The following is a 23,500-nucleotide window of genomic DNA, read 5'->3' on the forward strand; positions in this document are numbered from 1 at the left end:
GGAGGGGGGATGCAGCCTTAGCCAATCATAGCTCTTCTCACACTGAACTGCTCTGGGCTGTGTGTAGCAGAGTGAGGGAGGAAGTTCTCCCCTGTATGGCTTTAGATGATGTTACGCCCCTTCCCTGAGACTGAGCAGAAAATACAGAGCAAGGTAAAAAAAAAACTAAAAAAAATAAATAAAGGCTTATGATGGGGGTAGTAAACTGGGAGGATTATAAAATTTAACAAGATCATAACAGGTACTCTTTAAAGTAGTCTTAGTAACCACTGTCTATACAAAACTACCTGTTTCTTAGATGATGGCTGTTTCCAAAGCTATAAAATCATGTTTTTTTTTATTCTAAACTCTAAAAGACTGATGTACAGTGGTATCTCTTCTTCTAAACGCTGCAAGACTGATGTACAGGGTTTGGCTTCCAGCACTGAGCCCTGAATATCAATAATGCGAGGCAGGGAGGGGAGGGAGGAGAAAGTATGCATGCTGCAGCTCAGCCTCTATGGCACTTTAGCTTGAAAAGAAAATACAATTTTAAAATTTTGCATATAGCTCTGACTCAAAGTATTATTTGTTTTATTTCCAAAACCTGCAGCTCGGAGCATGATATAGAGCAGAGTCTCTTTAAATATGTTAGGAGACAGATAAAGCTGTAAGACAAGGTTCATTCTCTTGCTGGAGAATTTTAATGAACTGAGGAAAAATACATTTTAGGAGTACATTTACAAGGTTGTCAATGAAAAATAGAAAAATGTGTGAAGCTAGGACATTAGGAGCTAATAAATATGTCAGGATAAGTATGTATTCTTAAGTGTAAAATCAAACCTGAACAGCAACTACTGTGCAGGTAGCTCCCTTTGGAACATAACATTCACTTTCAAGGAAGTATTTTATGCTGCAGTAAATCTAAATATGCTGTATATTTTCTGTTGCACACCGAATTTCTGCAGTGTGGAATATGCAGTGTATAGGTTACCTTGGAGGACTGTATTGCCGAGCACAGAGGACAGGAGAGCAGATTACCTCATTTGTTGGTTTATGTTGCCCTCTTTGGGGGATAAGATCCTGATGGAGACAACGACATTCGCCACATCTTTGATTGACAGATTTCTTCACATTTCTATGTTACCCATAGCAACCAAGCAGAGCACAGCTTTTGTTTACTATAGAAGTTTAACCCCTTGCATTTTCATTTTTTCCTCCTTGCCTTTAAAAAATCATAACTCAATTTTGCACCTAAAAAACCATATGATGGCTTATTTTTTGCGCCACCAATTCTACTTTGTAATGACGTCTGTCATTTTGCCCAAAAATCTACGGCAAAAAAAATCATTGCGAGACAAAATTGAAAAAAAACCCGCCGCTTTGTAACTTTTGGGGGCTTCCGTTGGTAAAAATGACACCATATCTTTATTCTGTAGATCCATAAAATGATATCCTACTTATATAGGTTTGATTTTGTCGTACTTCTGGAAAAAATCATAACTACATGCCGGAAAATTTATACGTTTAAAATTGTCATCTTCTGACCCCTATAACTTTTTATTTTTCCGCGTATGGGCCGTCATAGTGATCCCGTATGGGTTTTTGCGCCGTGATCTGAAGTTTTTAGCGGTACCATTTTTGCATTGATAGGACTTATTGGTCGCTTTTTATTCATTTTTTCATGATATAAAAAGTGATCAAAAATGCACTATTTTGGACTTTGGAATTTTTTTTGCGCGTACGCCATTGACCGTGCAGTTTAATTAATGATATATTTTTATAATTCAGACATTTCCGCACGCGGCGATACCATATATGTTTATTTTTATTTACACAGTTTTTTTTTTTTTTTATGGGAAAAGGGGGGTGATTCAAACTTTTAAAAGGGAAGGGGTTAAATGATCTTTATTCACTTTTTTTTTGCAGTGTTATAGCTCCCATAGGGACCTATAACACTACACACACTGATCTTTTACATTGATCAATGGTTTCTCATAGGAAACCAGTGATCGATGATTCTGCCGCTTGACTGCTCATGCCTGGATCTCAGGCACTGAGCAGTCATTCGGCGATTGGACAGCGAGGAGGCAGGAAGGGATCCTCCAGCTGTCCTGTAAGCTGTTCGGGATGCCGCAATTTCGCCGCGGCTATCCCGAACAGCTCCCTGAGCTAACCGGCATGCTTTCACTTTCACTTTATACGCGTCGTTCAACTTTGAACGCCGCGTCTAAAGGGTTAATAGCGCGCGGCACGGGTCCCAGCCGTTGTTAGAGGCCGGGCCCGACCCGCTATGACGTGTTCTAGATCGGGAGTGGACTCATGACGTACCGGTACGTCATGGGTCCTTAAGGGGTTAAGAAATGAAAGCTGACCTGTAAGTGGTTACAATGGGTAACAAAGACAATTTCTTTTTCAGAAAGTTTCCATAAATGTGGCCCAGTAAAACCAATATGGCCGTACTTCTGATTGTCACTTTGGTAATGTTATTCTATATACTTACAGAGGGATTGTATTTTTCCTATGGTAGCCAATTTTGACAAAGTTACTTTGGTAATCACTAGTTCTTCTAATATTAACTTTCTGGAAAAGACAGATATTAAACATTCAATAACTTATTTATCTCTACCCTTTCCAAAATGCACAGCTTTAGAGGGAACACTGGCAACTGCTCTAGCTTTTGGTTTACCAATACATTGTAAGTGAATATGAGCCAGTCTTATAGTTTCACAGATTGATGGAAAAAGTGACTGGACTGTTAAATAAAATAAAATCATGTAAGTAATAATACACAAACATTAATGTAAAGACGTCACTCGCATTTTATTCTATTTCATCCATATTGATATGTTGAGTGGTATCTCTTGAGCAGAAAATATAAACTTCGTGGTGGACCATAAGGAAATAAAATATTACCATAAATTATATATTTACAATCGCAGGCACTTAACCAGGCAGCATATTGCTAGACATTATAACACACAACGAAAGCATTGAGCTATTCCCAAAAATATATAAGTACAGTTGATAACAACATCACATCCCATTGAGAACAAGGCACATGTTCTTGTGTACACAGATTCATATTCATTTTTTTCACATGAAATGAAATACAACTATTGGCAAAAAAAGGTGTAAAAGATTTTACATATGTTAACATTCAATATTTGGTCCTGAATTGTAACATGTAGAGCTACAGTCACATCCTACGCCTCCTTCCCCGGTGAGTGGCTCTTCTACTGCTCGGCTGATGGTTTAACTGCTTCTTGAAGTCAACAAGACAATCTGTGACCTCAGAAATTGATACAAAAGATCTGATCGGAGAGTCACCGAGGTTCAAATTCTCAGAATTAAAGCGGTCATCATGTTCTTCTCTAGGAGGGCTGGACATATGGGTAAAAAAAACAAGTGTTACAAATGTACATAATGTAGTTTCATACATTCTAAAGAGGTTTTATTTTCCCAAAAAAGCGAACAGTAAAAGTATTTGTAAAACACTGATCACGCAGTAGATCACTGTGCATTTTTTACTGACACTCTATAGAGCAAAGCAATCGGCTTCTCTCTACAAAATGCAGGCTACTTCATCTGTACGTATGAATGGGTTGCTCTGTTTAAAAAAAATATGCCAAAAGTCTATGGCCCTTCTAAAGACTAAATGGTTAATTATACAGAGTTTAAAAAACTGGGTGGGCCTTTAGTATAACTCCACATCCCACTAGATTTGTGGTACAGAGCACTGCTTGTCTTCGATGCACAGAGCCCAGCTTGTCCTAGGTGCACAGAGCCCAGCTTGTCCTCGGTGCACAGAGCCCAGCTTGTCCTCGGTGCACAGAGCCCCGCTTGTCCTCGGTGCACAGAGCCCCGCTTGTCAATAGCTGCAGGGACAGGCCAGGATTTTTTCACCCGAAAATATACACATTTTTTTACCAATGCATATTACCCATATACAGATTTTGGTATAATCTACATTATATAAAAAGTTTTTTTTGCAAATGACAGGTACACCTTAAATAGAGAATAGAAAAATGGTCTCTGAGAAGACTCACTTTAGGTCAAAATTATGTTACATTAGTAAGTAAATGCTGAAAAAAAGGGGGGAAATTTTATGGCACAAATCTACAAATGCTCTCAGCAGTCATAGATTCAATTTCTGGCCGTTTGAGAGGTCAAAAATAAGTCATATTTAAAAGCATGTGCCTCTTATTAAATTCAGAGTAACTCACATCTTACCACTTAACAATGAACAACTATAACAACCAGGAGATGTATGTTCAAATGCAAGTTTGTACACACTGGTAACAATTTTACTAATATTTCATCAAACTAGTCATAAAGTATAGTTAGGACAAGTCCTTGGAAACCATTAATACACTACATTGAACCATAGCACAAATAATAACAATTATTATACTATTATATGTATGAATAATACATTTTAATAGAGATTACCTTAAATTGGAGGGCTCTGGAGCATTACTGGTTCCTTTCAAAAAGCAAACAAAAGCAGAAAAAGAAATGTCAAAAAAGTATAATCGGCACCAAATCTGTTTCCTTTTTATATCTAAAAAATGTATATATATTTATATCTGTATCTCACACAATATTCAGAAAGTGTACAGAATTAAATAGGTAGGAGGAAAGTATGTTTAACCCTGTAATCCCTTTATCCAGGAATCAAAAACAGACTTAATTTCTTTCAAAGACCACTCCCTGTTTGTCTCCACTTTGGCTGAGGTTAAGTGGATACTATTGTTTGGACTTTGACGGTATGGAGCACCTTGACAGCTTAACAGGTACTAAATGACAACTTGGCTCCATTCACTTCAATGGAACTGAGCTGCAGAACCACACCCAACCTGGAGACAGACAGGGAGTGGTCTTTGAAATAAATTATCTCTGTTTTTCTATTCCTGGATAACCCATTTAAATGAAGTCTTTCAGGAGATTTATGCTGTCTAAACTACAGGGAGCATAAAAACCCCAAATGTTTTCTCATCACTAACATATAAGTCAGCATTTCCCATCCAGGGTGCCTCCAGCTGTTGCAAAACTACAACTCCCAGCAGCTGGAAGCACCCTGGTTGGGAAACACTGATTTCACTGATCTAAGTTTTACTCTAAAACTCTGCAATGTGTCAAAGAAAGACTTAGCTTCCTCTTGAATGACAGGTATCTCCTTATATCCAAAGCTGGGCTTCCTAGATGCCACAGCTAAATTTTAAACTTACTTGTTAGCAAAGGGAGCCTGTCGGGCAGTATGAACAGTATGAAACTATAGACTAACTCCCTTTAACATTTAAATGATGCAGGAAATTTACACTTTATCAGTTTTCCGGTAATGCTTTTATTTTTTTCCACTACAGAGTCATATGAGGGCTTCTTTTTTGCAGCACCAATTCTACTTTGTAATAATATCCTTCATGTTCATATAAAATATACTCCAAAAAAGAGGTGAAATAAAAAAAAAAAAATTTTTTTGACATAATCTGTATTGCTCAGTTTTGTATGATTACAATAATACCAATTTGTATAGTTTCCATCATGTTTTCCTACTCCATTTTGTGACCCCCTATAACTTTATGGTCTACAAGACTGTAATGGGGCTAATATTTTGCACCATAATGGCCCCGATTTACGTAAACCCGACATGTTTTGTCGGGTTATGTGTCAGAATTTGCGCCAGAATTGAAAAAAACAGGCTAACTCTCCATTTTACTGAGAAAACCTGAAAAAGGGGCATGGTCGTCAGAAAAAGTGGGCCTGTTCTTAAAAAAGGGGGCGTATCCCCGACATAAAAAAAAAAAAAAAAAAACAACATATTTACTAACGTTTCCACAGAAAATGTGGTGGATTTGAGCTGGGGAAAACCCCACAGAGCAAGTATAAAAAAAAAATCTAAATGTAGGGAAAAGTGCAAAATGTATGGTAAATACCATGGAATTTTTTTTTTAGGGAATTAAAACCCACAAAGAAAACTCGACTCCACTCGATCAGGGCCAATGTGTAGTTTTTATCTGTATAATTTTTGGTATGGACTTTTTGAGCGCTTCTGAGGTTATAAAAAAAAAAATGTTTTAGATTTTTTTTTTTTTTTTACATTTATTTCACAATTGATGTGACTTTTATAAGCGATCATTGGATTTCTTATGCAATTCAATACAATGTTATTGCAATTCTTGAACTGATTGATCTGGGATATGCTAGTACTGCCTTAGGCCGGCTGTGAGAGCAGATCTGTGACGTTAGTAACCAAGGCCTGGGGCTGCCATTGGTTCCCAGCAGATCTTACCCCTGAACCACCAATGACACGAGGCGCTACTGTTCAAGAGTGCTACTGCAACAGAATTAGACAGCATCTTGCTTTTTAGTCTGTGTTGGCGCATATTCAGAAAACAGACTGCAGTATTCTATTGAGATTATGTATATATTTATTTATTTTTTGGGGAAAAGGAAGGAAACAGTTGGAATCTATATTCCCTGTGGTCTTATGAGGGTTTTAGTGTTTTTTTTTTTTTGTTTCATTATCATTTAGCTACGGAGATAAGCACCTAAAGGTTAAGTAAGAAAGCAGGATTTACAAGTGTTCTATAAGTTCTGGCTGTGTTTAAACAGCTTTTTTACATGAATATACTTTATAAAATTATGGAAAACTACTGTATATGCCCTCCAGCTCAGCGTTTCCCATGCTATCCTATGCTGCACCAAGACTCAGAATAGATTGCAGAATTCATTTTATCATCGAATTTTTTTTTTTTTTTTTCATAATGGTTCAGAACTGACACTGAATAAAAAATACCAGTAGTTACATTTATCCCCTCATTACTACCATATGCTTAATTTCCAATCTGAAAAGGAAGCCTTTGTTTATGCAATGGCTATTTACTGTATTTTTGTGAATACAAAACACACTTTTTAATCAAGAAAAAAAAATCTTTCTAAAATTCCTGATGTCTTTCATAACTCGCTGTCAGGCAGGCCAAGAAGCGCCAAACTCTACATACTACTTCCTTTACAGCTGGACAGGGCACTTGTATATATTTGAGAAAACTGTGTGGGAATGGTGATGCCTGGGGTTGAACCAGGTAGGAGTGGAGCAGGAGACATAAGTACTTTACTAGTACTGTTGATAAGCTTGCTATAGTTCACCCCCACTCTATATACAGGTGCTGCCATGGAGAGATATCGCAGAGCTGATCCGGACTCCACTGCTTATTATAGTTGCATAACAACACTCACTGAGTTTCTTTTCCTACAAGTAGTTATGTGTCTCCTTAACAGAGAGCTCCAAAAGGCATATGAAGACTTGTAGGACATGTATGTTCCACTGGGAATTTCAGAAAAAGTGTATAAAAATAGCCCTCTGCGAAAAGGAAATGAGCCTGCTCTCTGGTGCCAACCATTGCAAGTTAATTCCTGACTCCTTTAAAGGGATACTCCACTGCTCAGCGTTTGGAACAAACTGTTCCGAACACTGGAGCTGGGAGCTCGTGACGTCATAGCCCCGCCCCCTCATGAAGTCACACCCTGCCCCCTCAATGCAAGTCTATGGGAGCGGGCGTGATGGCTGTCACGCCCCCTCCCATAGACTTGCATTGAGGGGGGCTATGACGTCACAAGCTCCCAGTGCCGGCTCCAGCGTTCGGAACAGCTTGTCCCAAACGCTAAGCAGCGGCGTACCCCTTTAGGAAGCCTTAGAACACAACTTGGGATTTTTAATAGCAAAACCTGATTGTCTGCCTGACTGTCTACCTGTAGACAACATTTTCTAAGTTATTACCTGAGCACAATATCATGGCACAAATTGGGAGATTTCACAGGTCTCTTTAAAAATGAAAGAAGTGATCTGATTGGTTGCTATGGCAATTGCACCACTCTTCATCTACACAGGTTTTGATCTCCCACAAAGTTCCTAGAGGAACATGATTGAGCATAAGGCTAGGTTCAGACTACGGAATCTCCGGGCAGAAAATTTCCGCCCAGAGATTCAGAGTTCCGCCTGCGCTGACTGAATTAGTCGGCGCTAGGACCGCGCGGACACTGCAGTCTCCTATAGACTGCTATGTGTTCCGCTAGGATTTCCGCCTGAAGAAAGAGCAACCCCTTTCTTCAGGCGAAAATTTTCTAGCGGATTTTTCATCCGGATTTTCCGCTTCACAAATTCCGAAGTGTGAATTTGTGATCGGAAAACCATTCACTACACTATGCATTATAGTAAGCGGAATTTCTGCCAGAAATTTCAAAGCGAAAATTCCGGCGGAAATTCCGTAGTCTGAACCTAGCCTAAAAGTCACAACATGCACACTCCGCAAAAATAAATATTACTCCCCATTCCAATGACAAAGGCCTCTCTATTAACCAGCCAGCAAACTGCTCTGTACTGATGAGGGGCAACAACCCCCGAACAGATGTCTACAGATGGGTAGCTTTCCCTTTTAGGAGAGATTCTGGCTTGGCTATTAAAAATGCCAGTCATGTTTTACAGTTTCTTAAAGGAGCCAGGCATGGACTTTACAGGAATCATACCTCCAAAAGTGGGACTAGAGAACAGGTTCTTATCCTACTTTAGGCTTCCAATTGTTAGTCAGTGTAATAGCAATGGTGAGGCTAGCAGAACAGGCTACCTGGAATCTTCTCCACTGGCATGAATGACTGTATCAGCGGGACTGCAGCAAGAGACAAGACCCCACACGGTCTTCAATGCCTCTGTGAGGAGGATTAGGGTCATAAATGTCACAAGCACTGACACACAGCTCCTGCAGTCAGCTTGCTTTTTATCCATAATGTAGGACATATGATGAAAGGGCTTTTTGAAGGTTTCTCCTTAGTAGATGTGTTCTGTCTTCTACAGGGGAACCAATAATAACTAAATAGCTGCACGGTGTGCCCTGACAGATGCTTTTTTTTTTCTCCTTCAAACTCTCACTGTGTATTTGTAGGTGTAGATCAATTGTGCTTTGTATATACAAAACTTACAGAACAATATCATAATAACAACAACAACATATTTTTCCGGTTTTCTACCCTAGAACACAAAGTAAGGCACTAGCCTAGTAACATTAACCCCTCTACTCCCTTAGTCCACTAGGGCAGCTATAATTAGTATGGGTTTAAGAATAGTCTTAAAAGGGTACTCTGCCTCTAGACATCTTATCCCCGGGGGTCCCGCCGCGGGGGACCTCCACGATCCCCCTGCTGCACCCAGCGTTTGTTTAGAGCATTGGGTGTAGAACCGGAAGCTCGTGATGTCACGGTCCCGCCCCGCTCGTGACAACATGACCATGCCCCCTGAATGCAAGTCTATGGGAGGGGGCGTGATGACCGTTACACCCCCTCCCATAGACTTGAATTGAGGGGGCGTGGCCGTGATGTCACGAGCAGGGCGTGACTGTGATGTTACAAGCCTCTGCACCGCATCGCCAGCCATTCAGGACGGAGCGAAGTATGAACCCCTGCGATCAGAAAGCTTATCCTCTATCCTTTGGATAGCGGATAAGATGTCTAGGGATGGAGTACATCTTTAAACCCGGGTGCATCCTATAGTCTGGTACATTTTATAGTTCCAAAAAAATATGGTATTACAAACTGGCAAAGTAAAAAAAAGTCTGCAAGAGTGATTTTCATTAAGAAGGTATTGTCAGGGGAAATAGCGAGTAATGAGCGAATCTCTAGTACATTCTTGTGGTCAAGGGTCTGCAAAATCAACACAAAGCAAGTCATACACAGTGGCAGTGCGTGGTTTTCTGTAAAATGAACAACAAAACTAAAAGTCTCATAGGGAGTCTCACAAACATCCTTTACAATTCTCTGCATGCCAAGTTATGTTTTGATTGTGATGTAGAACATTTCCCTGGTGCTTTTCTTGTCTGTTTTTCATCACGGTTTGAACAATTTAGAATTAAAATTGCTATTGAAAAGTATTCACATGGTATTTTACAAGTCTTGTTGCTTGTGCTTTCAAATTACAAATGCAAAAAGGGCTTGGAACCATGGAAGCATTAGTTTATACTGCTAAACTAGCCACTCAGCATCTGTCAGAAAAGGGTGAAATCTGCAGCCAAAATATGTGGCATACTGTGGGTTCATGCTGTAAAGGCTTAACCTTCTCATGCAGTGCCTTCCCATTAAGAACTACTCCCTACCCCTATCGATAGTTATGTTCTTTTTTTGAATATTTAGCAGACTGTCTGTATTACATCTAAGTATAAATACATTGTTTACAAGCTCTTGTAACAAGATGCCTATGGTAACCTTTTAAACAGATGGAAGGCCTAAAAAATAATTTATGAAAAAAAGCTTTTTTGTAAAACTATACAGGTGATAGAAAATTTACCTACGGTATATACTCTATATAAGCCGACCCGAATATAAGCTGAGGCCCCTAATTTCACCCCCAAAAAATGGGAAAACGTATTTACTCGAGTATAAGCCTAGGGTGGGAAATCCCCCCACTGTCATCACCCATCATCTCCCCTCTCATCATCCCGACCCCAATGTCATCACCCCCCCCCCCCCGTCATGATCCAGACCCCCCCTCATCCCCCCCTATCATCCAGACCCCCCCTCCGTTATCATACAGTCCCCCTCTCGTTGTCTACTCACCTCCCCAGTTGTAGCTCTGTCGGTCCTTCCCTGTTGCCTAGCAGTCGTCCATCGTCTCCTAGCTACACTGCAGACACGTTCCGAATTCCAGTGGGGAAGGTAAGCCGGTCCAGGCAGCCCATCGTGACCGGGAGAGCCCTCTTCTCCACTCTGGGCCGGCCCCGGACTAGTGACGCTGCATTGACACCGCTGCGCAGCGACAACCGTGCATAGGGACGTCCCTGACGTCTGCTGTGCACGAACGTCCCTGCACGGCGGCATCTTGTCCGGAGATGGCCCGAAGCAGAGAAAAGGGCACTCCCGCTCAAGATGGACTGCCTGGACCGGCTCACCCTCCCCACTGGAATTCAGATGGTCCCTGCAGCGTAGATAGGCGATGATGGAGGGCCTGGACCATCCCCTCACCACCCCCACTGGTATGCCTGAAGCAATTTTTTCCCCCACACTCGAGTATAAGCCGAGGGAGGGCGTTTTCAGCACAAAAAATCATGCTGAAAAACTCTGCTTATACTCTAGTATATACAGTATTTATAATAAGGAATAAATATGCTGATGGTCAGACAGGAAAACCTTTGGCATGAAACAAGGGATTTTGCTATGTAAATTGGATGAAGATGGATACATACATGCATTAGCTTTTGGCCACAAAATCATCTAAATGATTGAAGGCAGTTCATGTTTGCATATGTAAACCTTGTAGGTCATTGCAATAAATAAAATGAGATCTAGAAGGAATGCAAAAGTTTCAGACAGTTTTCTAGCCAAACCTTTGGAGCCTTGGTTTCAACACTGGGTGATGTTTGAAATCAGCAAGACTACCAGAGAAATGTTATGTCTATAGCAAGCATTCCCCCTACTGTTCCAAAAGAAATATAAGAATCAACAAAATTATTCAACAGCCGTATAAAAAAAAAATGGGGCGACAGGCTGTGGTTTAATACAGACACAACTTACTTTCCACCCTGTCATGCATCCTGTCCGTTACATGTCATACCTGCCAAGGAGGACTCTGACTGCTCCAGCATGCTTAAGAGTCTGCAGTTGCGCCCTGGATATTCCTGCTAAAAATCAAGGACAGACAGCTGTCAGAGAAAAGATACCAGCTAGATAAAGGCTACGGTTAAACTACAGAACAATATTACTAAGGAAAAAAGTCTACAACAAACATTGTAACTGCCTAAATCCCAGTACATTGTAACTGCCTACAAGACAGGAGAACTATAAGTGCATGGACACCATCCAATGCATAGCAGATGTTATTTTCTTTACTTTAGAATGCTCAGTATTCAGAAAACATACATAAGATCTTATCTACTGTATGCTCGAAAGAAATGTGATAAATACTTATTCATCAAATGACTGTATATTATCCCATATATTTCACAGAATGATCAAGGACAGGTTGACACAAAGCTGAGTTTTTCTACATGGTTCTAAAGAAAGGCTATATATTCCCGTTCACTGACCGCAGTAGTGCATTGTAAAATAAGGAATCTTTCCAATCACTGATTTTAATAAGGAGAAATAAAAGACTTCTAAAAGACACTTTTATTTAGGTCCTGACTTTTTCTCCATGAATACATTTGATTGTGATAAGATTAACACTATTTACCTTGCTGCTTCTAAGTCTCTGGCTCCCCGGAGTGGACAACATTGCAGTCTGCAAACAGTTGTCTACATGTGCCTGATAATTTTTCAGCGGCACTAGTGATTTACATAGGTAACATGTCTCACACCTGAGCAACAAAAAGGAGCATAGAACAATGCATGATCAATACATACATGGTTCCACAATAAATGTTATCCCCATCTAGTTTCTGAGGTGAAGTGGATCAATGTAATAAAACAAAAGATATAACTATGAACATAATACAATACTAAGAAACATTTTGTTCTATTGGTGGGTTCTATTACTAAATAGAGTTTACAAAACCTCATTGACATACAGTGGAAAACTTCTGCAGATTTTACCCTTATGTCTTAGATGAGTCCTATTTTATCAGAAATAATCATCAATCGGATATTATCATTTAAGTGGCAGCCAATTTATACGAACCGATATGTTATATATCTGAAGGATAATAAAACTTTGAACCATAGAAAATGTATTTCTAGAACATTATGACACACCAATCCAGCATTACAATGGTTTCGTATTACAAAGACAGCTATAATAGATTATGATTTCAGTAGGGCTAACATGGAGTTGAAAGGTGTTGTGCTTGAAGTGCTACTCATGTAATACTTCAGATGAAGTACACTAGTGCTACTTACTTAACCAGTAGGACTGGAGACAAACTAGGCAAATACAAAGTATTGTGTGTAGTAATGCACAATGGACATAGTGCCTTTTGAGAAATCAGCACGATTTCTATGCAAGTGTTGTGCATAAAATAATAGCTTTATATATTTAATGTTTCACTTAACAGATTGAATACAAATTCATAGGTTCAGTAGCTTGTGAATAATATTAAAAGCACTGCAGCACTACTAAAAAGCAAAGTATAATGCACAATATTTAGAACTGTGTGGTCAATTTGGGCTTTAGGGATCCCTGCAACAGCTGTTTTTTTCTAGCATAAATATTGGCCACTACGTGATAATGGTGAGCTTCATTAAACACCTAAAAAAAAACACTCTATACTCAACCATACAACATAAGCTGTGCCTCCGATACTGGTGATCAAGAAAAGATGTTCCCTGACCTCAGTGGCGTTAATCCTATTGCCTCAGAAACAGTATTTTTCTATTCACACAATATAGGAAAAATACATAAATACATTTTCCAACATGAGATTTTGTGATGATATCCGAATCACCTAATATATGCTTACTAGTGGCAACCTAAGGCTAAAAGGATGGTGATTTATTTGCAGATGTGTAAACTTCATCCTTGATATCATCCCATATAGGCTTTTAATTAAGTTTAATACTGAGGTAAATACAATTAAAAAAAGATGTCCAGGGAAAATGTATCCCCTATTCGCAGGATAGGGGATAAGTGTCTGACCCCCTGTGATCTCCCTTCCCGGCTCTGGTAATGCATGTTTTGTACCCAGCACATTAGCTGGTCAAAATATGCCCCCTCCATTCATCTGTCATAGAGATGAATGGAGGGGGCGTGTTTCGACCAGCTAACGTGTTGAGTGCTACACGTCATTTACAGGGGCCGAGCCAAGGGGGGATCTCAGGGGGTGCCAGTGGTCGGACCCCCCAGCAATCAGACAATTATTCCCTATCCTGTGGATAGGGGTTACATTTTTTTTTCACTGGACATCTTCTTAAGGATATGCATGGTCATAACTTGCTTTGTGTAATTTTCAATCAACCAAACATGACATTATATCTACAAATCACACATAAATTAAAGGTTGACTGTTACATCACTACAAAGAAAAAATATCCTTCCAATGAAGACTTCTGTTGCACCACATAGTGTTCACCTGACTAAAAAGGTAACATAAATGAGCATACCTACTTACTTGCCAGAGTCTGCAGAGGGAACACCAACAGGTGAACTATCGTGGCCTCTTCTCAATTTATTTCTTGGTCTCAAAACTAAACAAAAAAGGAACAATAAACATTGACAGGTACTTAAAGATAAATGTACCATGTGCGATACTGTTACCATATGAACAGATATTTATACTTTACTAACAATATAGATGTAGAACACAGGCAAAGAGCAATGATCTTGAAAATGAGAAAGACATATACAGTGGGGATAAAAAGTTTAAGCACCCCAGGTAAAAATTTGTATTGATGTGCATAAAGAAGCCAAGGAAAAATGGAAAAATCTCCAAAAGGCACCAAATTACAGATTAGACATTCTTATAATATGTCAACAAAAGTTAGATTTTATTTCCATAATTTACACTTTCAAAATAACCGAAAACATAAAACATGGCATCTGCAAAAGTTTGGGCACCCTGCAGAATTTATAGCATGCACTGTCCCCTTTGCAAAGCTGAGACCTGCCATGTCATGGATTGTTCTCAATCATCATCTGGGAAGACCAGGTGATGTCAATCTCAAAGGTTTTAAATGCCCAGACTCATCTGACCTTGCCCCAACAATCAGCACCATGGGTTCTTCTAAGCAGTTGTCTAGAAATCTGAAAATAGTTGACGCTCACAAAGCTGGAGAAGGCTATAAGAAGATAGCAAAACGTTTTCAGATGTCAATATCCTCTGTTCAGAATGGGATTAAGAAATAGCAGTCATCAGGAACAGTGGAAGTTAAAGCAAGATCTGGAAGACCAAGAAAAATATCAGACAGAACAGCTCGCAGGATTGTGAGAAAAACAATTCAAAACCCATGTTTGACTGCACAATCCCTCCAGAAAGATCTGTCAGACACTGGAGTTGTGGTACACTATTCCTCTATAAAGAGATACTTCTACGTCCTCACCACAAAAATCAGCATTTGAACTTTGCAAATGAACATATAGACAAGCCTGATGCACGTTGGAAACAAGTTCTGTGGACCGATGAAGGTTAAAACTGAACTTTTTGGCCGGAATGAGCAAAGAAGAAGAAGGGGAACAGAATTTAATGAAAAGAACCTCTGTCCAACTGTTAAGCATGGGGGTGGATCAATCATGCTTTGGGGTTGTATTGCAGCCAGTGGCACAGGGAACATCTCACGAGTAGAAGGAAAAATGGATTCAATAAAATTTCAGCAAATTTTGGATGCTAACTTGATGCCATCTGTGAAAAAGCTGAAGTTAAAGAGAGGATGGCTTCTACAAATGGATAATGATCCTAAACACACCTCAAAATCCACGGGGGATTACATCAAGAGGCGTAAACTGAAGGTTTTGCCATGGCCTTCACAATCTCCGGACCTCAACATAATTGAAAATCTATGAATAGACCTTAAAAGAGCAGTGCGTGACAGACAGCCCAGAAATCTCAAAGAACTGGAAGACTTTTGTAAGGAAGAATGGGCAAAGATACCTCAAACAAGAATTGAAAGACTCTTGGCTGGCTACAAAAAGCGTTTACAAGCTGTGATACTTGCCAAAGGGGGCAGTACAAGATATTAACTCTGCAGGGTGCCCAAACTTTTGCAGATGCCATTTTTTTTCCTGTTATTTTGAAAGTGTAAATGATGGAAATAAAATCTAACTATTGTTGACATATTATAAGAATGTCGGATCTGTAATTTGATGCCTTTTGGAGGTTTTTCCATCTTTCCTTGGCTTCTTTATGCACATTAATACAAATTTTTACCTGGGGTGCCCAAACTTTTGATCCCCACTGTAGAACTCCATAATAACTGCACACATTATTTACAATTTGTCTTTATATGGAATTCTAACCTAAACTCACCTGTCATTTCTAGTTGTCCATTTGTTCCATCACAGTATGCTGCATGCCTTTCAATTTGGTTCTGAGAGAAGTCACACCCACACATTGGGCATGTCACATTCTTGGAATTTATTTTATCCAAGCATATAAGGTCTTCATCAGAAGGTTCAGAAGAGATGCAAGCCTTAAAATAATAGTAATAAATGACTAAACAAATGAGTTGTCATCTAATTTTATGACATTTCTATTGAGATTATCATAATATAAATCTACACACCTGTTTAATCTCTGCTGCACTGGTCTTCCCCACTGCTTTGCTTATAGGGCTGCAGCGATGACAATGATCTCATCACTGCAGCCATGTGAACAAAATCCAGTGGGGAGGGTGCAACAGGTATTATACAGGGGAGCTTTGTTATAATTCTATGACCATCTTAAAGAAGATAAGAAGTCTGAGGGCAGGGGTCCCACCGCTCATCTGCTGCACAGAGCGAATTTTGTTCTGTGCTTGATGACGGGCGATACAGGAGCTGGAGTATTGTGATGTCACAGCCCTGCCCCTTGTGATGTCACGACCCACCCCTTCAATACAAGTCTATGGGAGAGGGCATGGTGGCAGTCACACCCCCTCCCATAGACTTGTATTGGGGGGTGGGATGTGACATCACAAGGGGCAGGGCTGTGACATCACGATAGAGTACCCCTTTAATGTTTTTAGAATTTTGTGATGGTCATAGAATTAAAACAAAGCTCCCCTGTATAATACCTGTTGCACTCTCCCCACTGGATTTTGTTCATATGGCTGCAGTGATTTGCTTATAGGGCTGCAGCGATGATGTGTGATTAGACATCTTATCCCCTATACTTTCTTTAGGGGATAAGACGTCTAGGGGCAAAGAACCCCATGATACTTCTTCTTTAAGCCAAATGAATGCACTTTTATAGTAACCTAGACATGCCTAGCCTAATATTTCTGCACCTTGGAGTAGTTTAGTTTTCCAGGAGTCTTATGTTTTAAAAAGGGGATTTGTAATACCTTATATATAAGTGAACTGTGGGGGCAGTTTTAGAGCCCACAATGCAGCTCCTGACAAATATAAATACAGCCTTTGGTCACTCTTTACATGTTATATTTCTTGAACAGATCTAGTAGTACTGTATTAAGTAAAATTTTAAACACACCAATAAAGTTAGGAAAAAGCCTTCTCCAATGCCTGAAAGGGTTTGGAAAAGCGCACACTATTCTTTACAACTGCAATGTGAGAAACATTTGCTCACCAATTCACACTGTACAGCTTCGCAGTTCTCATCCTTTTAAGGCGCCTGTAACATTGCTTTACCTGCTGTAATTTCATTTGCGAATTTGTCTTTCAGCTTGGAAACTGGCACAATTAGAAGGAAGGTGGCAAAACACTGAATGCAAGTGGATTGTTGCTCCAACTGAGTGCAGCAGGGAATGCCCCAAGCCTGTGATGTACAGATCTACGGCACAACATCATTGAGCAGGCAGCACACATCGCTGCAGGGTAGTAATATAATACTGGAGGATCCCTAACTGCTAAACACATAAAAACAAAAAAAAAATACCGTATATACTCGAGTATAAGCCGAGTTTTTCAGCACAATTTTTCGTGCTGAAGACGCCCCCTCGGCTTTTACTCGAGTGAACTCTCCACCTGTCAATCTCTTCTCAGTGGTCTTCAACTGAAGGGGGGGTCTGGATGATGACAAAGGCCGATGGCTGTCCGGGCATGCTGGGAGTTGTAGTTTTGCAACATCTGGAGGTCTGCAGGTTGAAGACCACTGAAAGGGATTGACAGGCGGTGATGATGAAGGGGGGGGGGATGATGACAGGGTGATGATGACGGGGGTGAAAATGACGGGGTGATGATGACGGGGGTGAAAATGATAGGGTGATGCTGACGGGGTGATGATGATGGGGGTAAAAATGACAGGGTGATGATGATTGGGTGTTAATGACAGGGGGGGATTATGTATTTCCCACCCTAGGCTTATAGTCGAGTCAATAACTTTTCCTGGGTTTTTGAGGTGAAATTAGGGGCCTCGGCTTATACTCGAGTATATATGGTACCTCTCATATGACTGAGTCAATTCTCTGTGGTTTTGGAGGGCTGTTAACTGCTTATACAAACTTATGGCTTTACTTTCAGTAGTTAAATTGATTCCCTTTTCAAGTTTGTGTAAACCCCTTGCCTCCTTAAAAATTTACTTTATTGCGCTATATAAATCTAACATATCCACTATAACAAATGTACAATTTTGACATTTCAGTGTAACAAGGAATCACTACGTGAATTTGTGTTATGGTGCATGTACACATTAGAAATAAGTTGGGTGATTTTAGTAGGACTAGTTAATGATATAATTTGCATAGGAGTGTCCTGATCCTCCCCTGACAGTGGACATGGAGGATCAGGCACGCTGGATTTCAATGTCTGTTCTGCCGGGTAATATGGTTGGTGCCAGAGGGGTCAAGCTGTAATTTATTCCTCCTTTTCTACCAAAGTGATCAATGAGCCATCATATTAGTACACAATAGGTAAATTTACAAATACTAGTGCAATGCAAAAGTAAAAGAATTAACTATGAAAACTGGATATTGCTTTTCTACCCTCATAGTAAAATGAAACCTGCAATATTGGATTTCATCAGTTTTTGGATACAGAATATGAAAACAAAAGTATTATAAATAGAAAATTCGAATGAAAAGAACCTAATGTGATAAAAATATAGTGATAAATAGTATGGCTTACAGGTTCCTATGAAGGGGGGGAAATTTAAATAAACTGGATTTATGCAATTTTCACATTCCATTCTGCAGCATCCACTGCAGTAATACATTTGGTGAATAAATATAAATATCAATATCAAATTAAGTTACTTACAATTTGCTTTTAACATTTCTTAATATTTGTAAGCTTGGAGTTTCACAAATTCAAAATTAATGTGTAAAAATAAAAACAGAAAAAAAGGTGAGAACTACTGCACGTCATACTTGTAAAGAGATAAGACCGAGAGAAATCACAGGGGGACTGCAAACCTTTAACCCCTGTCTTTTCAAGAAATTAACTCTGCTTTATTTCATAGACTTCAAAGTAAGCGGTCACCATGGAAACACAGAGTGGCAGAAAATATTAAAGAATAACTATATGAACTTAGATTTTCGTAATTTTAAATGAAGAAGAAAACACTTTCTTCACTTCCACAAAAAGAAACGGCTTTGCATGACCTTGAAAGAAATATTTCCCCACAAAAATGTGTTTCCCAAGATGCTTTTGATTCTGTACAATTTAAATGTTGTTTTGTACTTTTTTTTTTTTTTTCTCTTTTTAAAGCTATTCAGCTGAAAATCGTGCTGGGATTTGCTGATATAAAATCTTATGGAAGACATTTAAAATGGCTCATAATCATGCTACAAAAAAAAAAAAAATAGGAATGCATTATAAGAAAATTAAATTTTTATCCGTTTTAATGATTAACATAGATTTACTTATTTTTCTTTATATACTTTTATGTGACTATATAAAATAGGCAAGATAAAGTTGGTCATACACATTATTAGATAGCTGTCCTTTGCCTGATCACTCTCTCCCCCGATCCCCCTATACGCGTGTATGCTTGGCCTGCATGCATAAATGTGTTTTTATTGTGCAGTATAAACTTCATGACACCAATAAAATATGGTGATAAGACTACCATTATTTTTTTTCAGTTTCCATTTTTATCTGCTTTGTATTCTCACCGTCAGTGATACCTGTGGCTGTGGAGCAGTCTCCATTTCTTCAGGTTGATCCCCTTTGTCAGATCCTTCCTGCTTAGCTGGACTAGGCTGTGTTTCTGTAGAACAAATTACAAGGTTAAACAAAAGTGCTTTAGGTTGCTACATATTAAATCTGTCAAGTTATGTTCTTTGCCATTAAAGGGGTATTCCAGGCAAAAACTTTTTTTTTATATATATATATCAACTGGCTCCGGAAAGTTAAACAGATTTGTAAATGACTTCTATTAAAAAACCTTAATCCTTCCAATAGTTATTAGCTTCTGAAGTTTTCTGTCTAACTGCTCAATGATGATGTCATGTCCCGGGAGCTGTGCATGATGGGAGAATATCCCTTGCATGATGGGAAAATATCCCCATAGGAGCTGGACAGCTCCCGAGACGTGAGTCATCAGAAAGCAGTTACACAGAAAACAGCAACTCAACTTCAGAAGCTAATAACTATTGGAAGGATTAAGATTTTTTAATAGAAGTAATTCACAAATCTGTTTACCTTTCCGGAGCCAGTTGATATATATAAAAAAGTTTTTGCCTGGAATACCCCTTAATAAAGTAATAAAACTAGGGGAGTGCGGTATGCATCCACACTCACATGTGCCTAATGTGTCCTTTCCTGTTTTGCACCAATTATGGTGGTCTTTCTCCCTTGTGATGCTGTTTAAACAAGGTAATCCAACTGCCCATTTGAGTGCTTGCTACAAATACAAGTTCTACAATACAGCATTTTCTCCAGTGTAACGGATAACAGCAGTCTGCTGGAGCTGCTCTGGCTTCACTCCGGGTAAAGGGGCAATGGAACGCTGCGAGTTCATCAAAGACACTAATTTACACATTAGGATTTTAACATATCTTAGGAATGGAATCACATAGGACAAAACGTAAAAGACCCTTCTGATCAGCTTTACCAAAAGTGCCAGCAAGTTAGTGGGGGTGGTGCGGCTGTCAGTTTCCCTTTAAAGAATGGCTCAGGAGAATAGCTCTGCTAAGCAATCCAAGTGGCCTTCTATGGGGCGGTCTTCCCAAAGTCACTATTGCATAATATATGGTGGACTAAAAGTCTGGTCTTGATACAGGGATGGTCTTCTTAAAGAGGTGGTATTTTGGAGAAATTGCTAAATTCCATTGTATAAAATTAGAATATAACATTAACATAGGTCTCCAGAACATCTCTTAGATGTGCAGCAGAAGGTTTCTGTAACTTTTGACAAGAAAAACCACATAAAGAACTGACACGTTCATTCTTTTGGTGCAGTCCGGAATTGAAATCTCCACAGTCAATTTTTTGCCGGATGGCGCTCAGAAATTATGCCGTGTAAATGGAGTCTAAGTGTTTCTAGTGTTCAAGTGCCTTTTCTATTTACTAGTCTTGACAGGCACAGAAGACACATATTGAATAGCAGGGAAGAAAAAGCACTAAAGTGTACACTAAAGGAAATTTGTCATCAGTGTTTCCGCATTAACCTGCTCTTACAGGCATGTAGTGTAGGTAACACTGATGACCACCATACTCACATGCCCGCGATCCGTGCTCCCGTTTTCCTGGCATCTTTTATATGTCCCCTCTGTTCAGGGGATTGGGGCACAAGCGGGGCTTCGTGACGTCACCACTGCTGTTTCCCTAGAACTGCTCACAGGACAGGGCCCAGCAGATAAAAAGCAGCGGTGCCCATGCCCCAAGCCTACCAGCCAAACGGAGAGGACAGATGAAGAGAACAGGACAACCGGAGCTTGGATCACAGACACATGAGTATGTTTGTCATCATTGTCCCCTGCACTACCTGGCTGTAACAGCAGGTTAGTGCGGTGACACTGATGACAGCCTTCCTTTAAATTGTGAACTACTAGATTCTCTGGAGCACAAGCTACTGCCCTAACAAATGCTATAGTATACAGACTAAGGGGGAGATTTATCAAAACATGAGTAAAGGAAAAGTTGATCAGTTGCCCATAACAACCAGATTGCTTCTTACATTTTTTTAAAAGGCCTCTGAAAGATGAAAATAGTAATCTGATTGGTTACTATGGGCAAATGGTCAACACTTCTTGTGTACATGTTTTGATAAATCTCCCCCTAAAGCCCCATTCACATCATTCTCCCACTGTACACTCAAGATATGTGTTGGCATACTTGCAAAAAAGGTATGCAGAGATATACTGTGGGGGTGGGGAATTCAGGAGATTAACTGACCAAACAGATATTGTTTCTGTGCAGGACTCAAAAATGCAACAGATTCGGGTGCCACACAATAACAGTATACATTAGGAAAATGAATTAACCCCTTAAGGACGCAGCGCTTTTTTGTTTTTTGTGTTTAAATTTTTTTCCTTCTTGCCTTTTAAAATCCATAACTGTTCTAATTTTTCATAAATTAGGGCGTGCTGTTTGCTGGACTTAGCGTGCATTCACACCACTTTTTTTTTTATACAGTGACCTGGTATATGTCAAAACCAGGTGCTCTTGTATCCCAGCTGGAGCTGGCCTGCATGTTAATCATTTGAATGAGCCGACCGGAGTCAGATAGTGACACACCACTTTTAAATTTTTTTTTTTATTCATACACATTTTTTTTTTCATACCACAGTTTTCAGTTCAGTCACAAAACCGGATACAGGACGAAAATGAGCCCCTATCTGACTCCGGCCAGCTCATTCAAATGAATGAGATGCCGGCTGGGTCCGGCTGGGATACAGGAGAACCGGTTTTGAAATCTCCAGCCAGATCCGCTCACAGAAAGAAAAAAAATGTGGTGTGAATGTACCCTTATTGTACTTTTGTAATGACATCACTCATATTACTACAAAATGTATGGCAAAGCCCCAAAAAATTATTTGTGGGGAAAAATGTAAAAAAAATACAAAGCCCCATTATGCAACTTTTAGGGGGTTGCGTTTCTACGTAGTGCACTTTCCAGTAGAAATTACACATTGGCCGGCATTTATCATTGTAGGTGTAATAGAAGCATTTTTATACACTTTTTTTTGTGTGTGCTGGTAATGTGTAGGAGCACCAAATTTATTAAATGGTCACAGAGCATTTGATACATTTTGTGCAGGTCACATTTTCTGAAAATTCTTTCTTAACATACACCAAAAAGCTAAGTCTGGGCTGGTGTAGTTTTAGAGACTTTTCAGTGGCCTTGCGCATTTTTTGCACCTTTTCACGAAAGGTGCAGTTCATAAAATCCGTCCAGATCGTGTGTATTGGCAAAATCAGTGGATTGCAAATCAAATTCAGCAGAAATGTGTAAACCAAAAGGCGCATATAAACCCTGCTTGCGCCTTTTTTGCGCCTTTTGTAAACACAAAAAACAGTCTAAAGACAATGATAAATGTCAGCCATTATCTTTATTCTGTAGGTCCATAGGATTACAACGATATCCAATTTATAGTTTATTTTTTATTTTTCTAGAACAAAATATAACTTATTGTAAGATAATTGGTATGCTTAAAATTGTGTATGAGGGCTCATTTTTTTCACCGTGATGTTTAGTTTTTAACAGCACCATTTTTAACAGAATTTTTGATCACTTTTGAAAAAAAAATTTTTCCTGAATTTAAAGGAGTGCTCCGGTGGAAAACCTTATTTTTTTTTTTTTTAAATAAACTGATGCCAGAAAGTTAAACAGATTTGTAAATTACTTCTATTAAATAAATAATCTTAATCCTTCCAGTACTTATTAGCAGCTGTATACTACAGAGTAAATTCTTTTATTTTTTATTTCTTTCCTGTCACGACCACAGTGCTCTCTGCTGACACCTCTGTCCATGTCAGGAACTGTCCAAAGCAGGAGAAAATCCCCATAGCAAA

The 23,500-nt window shown here is 39.3% G+C and overlaps 1 protein-coding gene across 1 annotated transcript in view; it reads right to left on the reverse strand.

The window, feature by feature from the left end:
- Positions 1-2,131: 2,131 nt before the first annotated feature.
- UIMC1 (ubiquitin interaction motif containing 1) overlaps positions 2,132-23,500 on the reverse strand; it is a 94,859-nt gene continuing 73,490 nt past the window's right edge. The window contains 7 exon segments of the mRNA XM_056569890.1: positions 2,132-3,362; positions 4,432-4,465; positions 11,576-11,642; positions 12,194-12,317; positions 14,064-14,139; positions 15,915-16,077; positions 19,657-19,751. Of these exon segments, the coding sequence (XP_056425865.1) occupies positions 3,179-3,362; positions 4,432-4,465; positions 11,576-11,642; positions 12,194-12,317; positions 14,064-14,139; positions 15,915-16,077; positions 19,657-19,751 (743 nt within the window). The 3' untranslated portion in view covers positions 2,132-3,178.

The sequence above is a fragment of the Hyla sarda genome, chromosome 4 (assembly GCF_029499605.1).
Source record: "Hyla sarda isolate aHylSar1 chromosome 4, aHylSar1.hap1, whole genome shotgun sequence".
Taxonomy (NCBI): domain Eukaryota; kingdom Metazoa; phylum Chordata; class Amphibia; order Anura; family Hylidae; genus Hyla; species Hyla sarda.